Genomic DNA, 6654 nt, shown 5'->3' on the forward strand with positions numbered 1-6654 from the left:
TCCACTTAGTCTCGTCTTCAAGGATTAAGCGTGAAAAGTGGGATTATGGGCATCAATACAATTTATTAATTTTTTATTATACTTCCACTCTTTTCATACATGGAGTTCATTTTTCTTTGGAATTGACAGAAACAAGCACCATAAGGCATCATATTGTATCAGGTTGTGACTAACAACGATAACTTATTTGAGTTCTACGTAAGAAAGATACCCATTGATTACCACTTTATTTCTTTCTAAATAACAGCTCCATTAGGGATCTAGAGGACGGCCGTATCTCTTACATCATGTTATCTAGCAGAGGAAGGAATGAAAACAACATTTCCTGGGACTTCCTGCCTTCATTTGATATTGTTTAAATCTCTAAAAAGAACCAATTCAGTGTATTAAAGTTAAACCTTCCCATCCTATCATGGCTTCACCATCTGGGCCCTGCAGCAGTGCTGACCTTTTAACACATTGCATGCCTGTGCATAGATATTGGAGTTACAACCTTTCACCTAAATGAAAAGTGCTTGCAAAACCAACAGCAGCGCTTGGTGAACTGTGCGCCTCAGAGGTGAATTTCATCACACAGGATTACCTTACCTTAATTTATCCGTTCCGGCTTTATATTTGGAGACTCGGGCCATCAACAAGGGTAGGGACACTGCATCCAGCCAGCGCTTCTCATACTTTGGTTCATTAGCCGAGGGTGAGGAAGGCGAGGATGGAGCCTACATGGTACAAGTGAAGAAGACAGTGATGGTCTCGTCTCAATCACAGGCTAGGTCACTTTAATCATTGTGCATTCAAAGTGCATTCGAAAACAACAATATCGTACTTTCAGTTCCTATTGCACGTGAAAGGATGATATCCTTGTTACTTCCTAGCTACTGTATGCTATGAATTATTGATGATCATTATGGTCACCTAGCGAGCACACCTTTTACTTACTGTGTCCTGGGATTTCACAATGGCATTTCTCTACAAGTCAATCGCAGCACATATTCTTGCACAAATTATTTGCTTTTCCTCCCCTCTGAGCAAATCAGAGGCTATAACCAATTATGTCTACTTTTCAGAGCAAATGATTCTCCCTTTGTCAGTTCATGTAGAGAGCAATTAGAGACCAATGCTTAATAATTACACTTGACTTTCAAGTTGTGCTGCGCAAGGGAGTGGTAAAGATTACAAGAAATGGAATACTATCGGCACGTCAACACGGATTAGAGTGACGAGTTGTCAGTTTTCACCAAGGACCTGGGAAACAAGATGCTAAGCTGCCACTCTTGTCCTTCATATCATTCACTCTTCCATTCGCTCGTGATATTTCTGAGACGACAAAATAGACCGAAGCGTCATTATTTTGGAGGCATGTAAATGAATCCATAGGAAGCTATCCTGGGGGCAATGAAAGGAAAACACTGTCAATCATTTCAATGTCAACGCCACATACAGGAGATGACAAGCTTAGAGAATTATAATCACCTGCAGGCAAGCAAACACAAGAATGCTAAAGGAAGGCAAAATAGTGGGGAAATATTGTCTGGGTTAAGCATTATGTGTTAACTATGCAATTACAGGCCACTAATGTTTTCCCACCAGCAGTGTCATCTACACGCTTAGAAAAAAGGGGTTCCACAAGGGTTATTTGGCTGTCCCCATAGGAGAACCCTTTTGGGATCCAGGTAGAACCCTTTTGGGATCCAGGTAGAACCCTGTTGGGATCCAGGTAGAACTCTCTTTGGAAAGGGTTCTACATGGAACCCAAAAGAGTACTACCTGGAAGCAAAATGGTTCTACCTAGAACCAAAAAGGGATCTTCAAAAGGTTCTCCTGTCAGGCCAGCCAAATAACCCTTTTAGGTTAAAGATAGCACCTTTCTTTCTAACATCGTACCTCCTTTAGTTGCAGAGAGAATCAGGTGAAAAAAGGCCAGTCAACCATGTTTTCCAGTATTTAGTCTACATGGTTTCCAGTATTTAGTCTACATGGTTTCTAGTATTTAGTCTACATGGTTTCCAGTATTTAGTCTACATGGTTTCCAGTATTTAGTCTACATGGTTTCAAGTATTTAGTCTACATGGTTTCTAGTATTTAGTCTACATGGTTTCTAGTATTTAGTCTACATAGTTTCTAGTATTTAGTCTACATGGTTTCAAGTATTTAGTCTACATGGTTTCCAGTATTTAGTCTACATGGTTTCCAGTATTTAGTCTACATGGTTTCAAGTATTTAGTCTATTTGGTTTACAGTATTTAGTCTACATGGTTTCCAGTATTTAGTCTATTTGGTTTACAGTATTTAGTCTACATGGTTTACAGTATTTAGTCTACATGGTTTACAGTATTTAGTCTACATGGTTTCCAGTATTTAGTCTACATGGTTTACAGTATTTAGTCTACATGGTTGAAAGTTTGTTCACTGATATATTATATCATTCTGTAGAAGAAACCAAACTAAAACATGGCTGTCATTTCAGTCCTACTTTTTCACTATGAAAAACACTAGGAGGCATAATTGATACTGCATTGAAAAAAAGCATGAATAAAAACAAACGCTCTAAGGAAATAATAAAACAGATTAGACTTGTGTTAGTTAGCCTAATTAGTTAGCCTAGTACTCCTGACTGGAGCAGTTTGGCGTAGCGTGAAGCTTTTGCTATTGTATGTTGTTGACCTCATGAGGGTCTTTTCTAGTTAGAAAACTGGCCAGCTAATCGTGTTTGTCAGCCACCTGCCCTCTCAACCTCAGAATTTAATGTAGAGAACCCAGCCAGCTGATCTATTATGAGAACCCAGACAGCTGATCTATTATGAGAACCCAGCCAGCTGATCTATTATGAGAACCCAGACAGCTGATCTATTATGAGAACCGGGACAGCTGATCTATTATGAGAACCCAGACAGCTGATCTATTATGAGAACCCAGACAGCTGATCTATTATCAGAACCGGGACAGCTGATCTATTATGAGAACCCAGACAGCTGATCTATTATGAGAACCCAGACAGCCGATCTATTATGAGAACCCAGACAGCCGATCTATTATGAGAACCCAGACAGCTGATCTATTATGAGAACCGGGACAGCTGATCTATTATGAGAACCCAGACAGCTGATCTATTATGAGAACCCAGACAGCTGATCTATTATCAGAACCGGGACAGCTGATCTATTATGAGAACGCAGACAGCTGATCTATTATGAGAACCCAGACAGCCGATCTATTATGAGAACCCAGCCAGCTGATCTATTATGAGAACCCAGCCAGCTGATCTATTATGAGAACCCAGACAGCCAATCTATTATGAGAACCCAGCCAGCTGATCTATTATGAGAACCCAGCCAGCTGATCTATTATGAGAACCCAGCCAGCTGATCTATTATGAGAACCCAGACAGCTGATCTATGAGAACCCAGACAGCTGATATATTATGAGAACCCAGCCAGCTGATCTATTATGAGAACCCAGACAGCTGATCTATGAGAACCCAGACAGCTGATCTATTATGAGAACCGGGACAGCTGATCTATTATGAGAACCCAGACAGCTGATCTATTATGAGAACCCAGACAGCTGATCTATTATGAGAACCCAGCCAGCTGATCTATTATGAGAACCCAGACAGCTGATCTATTATGAGAACCCAGACAGCTGATCTATGATGTCGCATTAAGTCAAAACCTGACCTGTTTACGCATAGGTAAGCATGTGTCAGAGTATATTCTCCCACAGTTGAAAAGAACACATGAATGCAGTAATAGTGCAGTGAATACAATGATAATATAGTTAATGCAGTGACCATGCTGTTAATGCAGTGATTATGCAGTGAGTATACAGTGATACTGCAGTGAATACAGTGACCATGCTGTTAATGCAGTGACAATACAGTGATTATGTAGTGATTATGCAGTGATACTGCAGCGAATACAGTGACCATGTTAATACAGTGATAATGCAGTGACTATGTAGTGAGTATACAGTGATACTGCAGTGAATACAGTGACCATGCTGTTAATGCAGTGACAATACAGTGATTATGTAGTGATTATGCAGTGATACTGCAGCGAATACAGTCACCATGTTAATACAGTGATAATGCAGTGACTATGTAGTGATAATGCAGGGACTATGTAGTGAGTATACAGTGATACTGCAGTGAATACAGTGACCATGTTGTTAATACAGCGATAATGCAGTGATTATGCAGTGAGTATACAGTGATACTGCAGTGAATACAGTGACAATACCGTTAATACAGTGATAATGCAGAGATGATGCCGCAATACTGCAATTGAATACCGTGATAATGCAGTGATAATGCAGTCCACAGAGCTCAGTGCTCCAGTATTGACATTCTCTAGTTGTTCGGGAAGATAACAATAGACTGAACAGACACAGGGCTAGATTTCTTCTGAAAATGAGGCCTTCTGACGTCCTTCCTGCGCCATCCTAAATATTTCATGTTCAAAGACTATCAGGGAATGAAGTCTTTTGAGAATTGAATATGCTACACTCATTCATAATAAAGCTTAAGGTCAGTCAGGTACCAGTACTAGAGATTACAAAACACAATTGGAGTGTGCTTTTGGATTCCATCAGGTGTGAATCTATAGATAGCTGTTGCAAGAAGGACCATTTGCATGGCAGGAAATGTGCATGCTGGGAAAATATTCTGCAGTGTTTTTAGACCAGGAACATTAAAATCACTGTGAAGAATGTAGAATGGGAAACCACTCACAATCTAGCTGCAAGACAAGGAACAATTGGCCAGTTAAACTATTTATGTAGCGTGTACTAACGGTCTCGGTTTCAATAGTACACTCAGTTTCCCCTATTGCCATTAGATCGCAGAGGTTCAAGATGTTTTTCAGGGAGACGGGTCTCATGAGAGTGATGTTACTATGAAATGGCATCGCTACAGCACGTAGGCTACGTTTCCGCTCTGGGATACCATGTGAGGAGCCACAACAGTATCCTGCCCTCCTAAACTAGTCCCTGTCATATCCACTAATACTACAGAATCTGGGAGCTGTTATGAACATGGGTTACATTACTTCAGGTCTGAGGAAGGCAACGTCACTTCGCCACATGCTAAGATCACTCTGATTGGCTTCCATCTACATCATTGGTTCACTGCCAAGTGAGTATGGTTGTAGCAATGCTTTGTTTATTGTGCTTTAAATCTGGCTATGGGGAGACTGTAGGAATACCTGTCAACTTCCATCCTCACTGCCTCCCTCAGTCTAAACCAGATATCAAATCCTCAAACCGGGTATTGGGAGCTTTCTCAAATTGTCAGTTTGTATTAGTGTGACTTTAATGCATGCTACTGGAATCACAAGCACATTTACTGGAAGAAAAACAATGCAATTGTATAAAGGTTTACTTACTGTGTTGCTAGAATTCCCATTTAAATGTAAACCACTGTCAAATAGTGGTGAAGATACTCTGCTACTTTGATCAGCGGGTGGTACAGGAGAGCCTGAAAACCATGAGAGCAAATGGTATATTGTTGAAACATGAAATACTTCATGTGTTCAGCCTCAGTCTCAGAATCAGCCTGAGAATCAGCCTCAGTCTCAGAATCAGCCTGAGAATCAGCCTCAGGCTCAGAATCAGCCTGAGAATCAGCCTCAGCCTCAGAATCAGCCTGAGAATCAGCCTCAGGCTCAGAATCAGCCTGAGAATCAGCCTCAGGCTCAGAATCAGCCTGAGAATCAGCCTCAGGCTCAGAATCAGCCTGAGAATCAGCCTCAGTCTCAGAATCAGCCCGAGAATCATCCTCAGTCTCAGAATCAGCCTGGGAATCAGCCTCAGAATCTGCCTGAAAATCAGCCTGAGAATTAGCCTCAGCCTGAGAATCAGCCTCAGCCTGAGAATCAGCCTCAGCCTGAGAATCAGCCTCAGCCTGAGAATCAGCCTCAAAGTCAGCCTTAGGCTCTACCTCAATCACCTTTATAGGCCAAGTTCATGTACAGAACATGAACAGAATGTGTTTTAGTGATATCATGCTGCCACAGTAAACAGAATAAACAGACAGAATATTGAATATATATAGACAGAATATATAGACAATATATATATATATATATATATATATATAATGTACAGATGATAAACATTGTATACAGTATAGAGACAGCATTGTTCCCTCAATCCAAAAGTTTACAAAAAAACACACGAGCAGCGACCAAACACCATGACTGCCTCTCTGGGCACCACAGGTATCATAACACCATGACTGCCTCTCTGGGCACCACAGGTCTCATAACACCATGACTGCCTCTCTGGGCACCACAGGTATAACACCATGACTGCCTCTCTGGGCACCACAGGTCTCATAACACCATGACTGCCTCTCTGGGCACCACAGGTCTCATAACACCATGACTGCCTCTCTGGGCACCACAGGTATAACACCATGACTGCCTCTCTGGGCACCACAGGTATAACACCATGACTGCCTCTCTGGGCACCACAGGTATAACACCATGACTGCCTCTCTGGGCACCACAGGTATAACACCATGACTGCCTCTCTGGGCACCACAGGTCTCATAACACCATGACTGCCTCTCTGGGCACCACAGGTATCATAACACCATGACTGCCTCTCTGGGCACCACAGGTATAACACCATGACTGCCTCTCTGGGCACCACAGGTAT

The 6654-nt window shown here is 41.7% G+C and overlaps 1 protein-coding gene across 2 annotated transcripts in view; it reads right to left on the minus strand.

The window, feature by feature from the left end:
- The window catches only part of sntg2 (syntrophin, gamma 2), an 86609-nt gene that overhangs the window by 33111 nt on the left and 46844 nt on the right, over positions 1–6654 (minus strand). For both annotated transcript variants that reach the window (XM_065025885.1, XM_065025884.1), the window contains 2 exons: positions 5379–5470; positions 589–716 (listed from right to left, as the gene is read on the minus strand). In XM_065025885.1, coding sequence (XP_064881957.1) covers positions 589–716; positions 5379–5470 — 220 coding nt within the window. The remainder of the gene's footprint in view (positions 1–588; positions 717–5378; positions 5471–6654) is intronic.

This window comes from Oncorhynchus nerka, linkage group LG12, assembly GCF_034236695.1.
Source record: "Oncorhynchus nerka isolate Pitt River linkage group LG12, Oner_Uvic_2.0, whole genome shotgun sequence".
Classification (NCBI taxonomy): Eukaryota; Metazoa; Chordata; class Actinopteri; order Salmoniformes; family Salmonidae; genus Oncorhynchus; species Oncorhynchus nerka.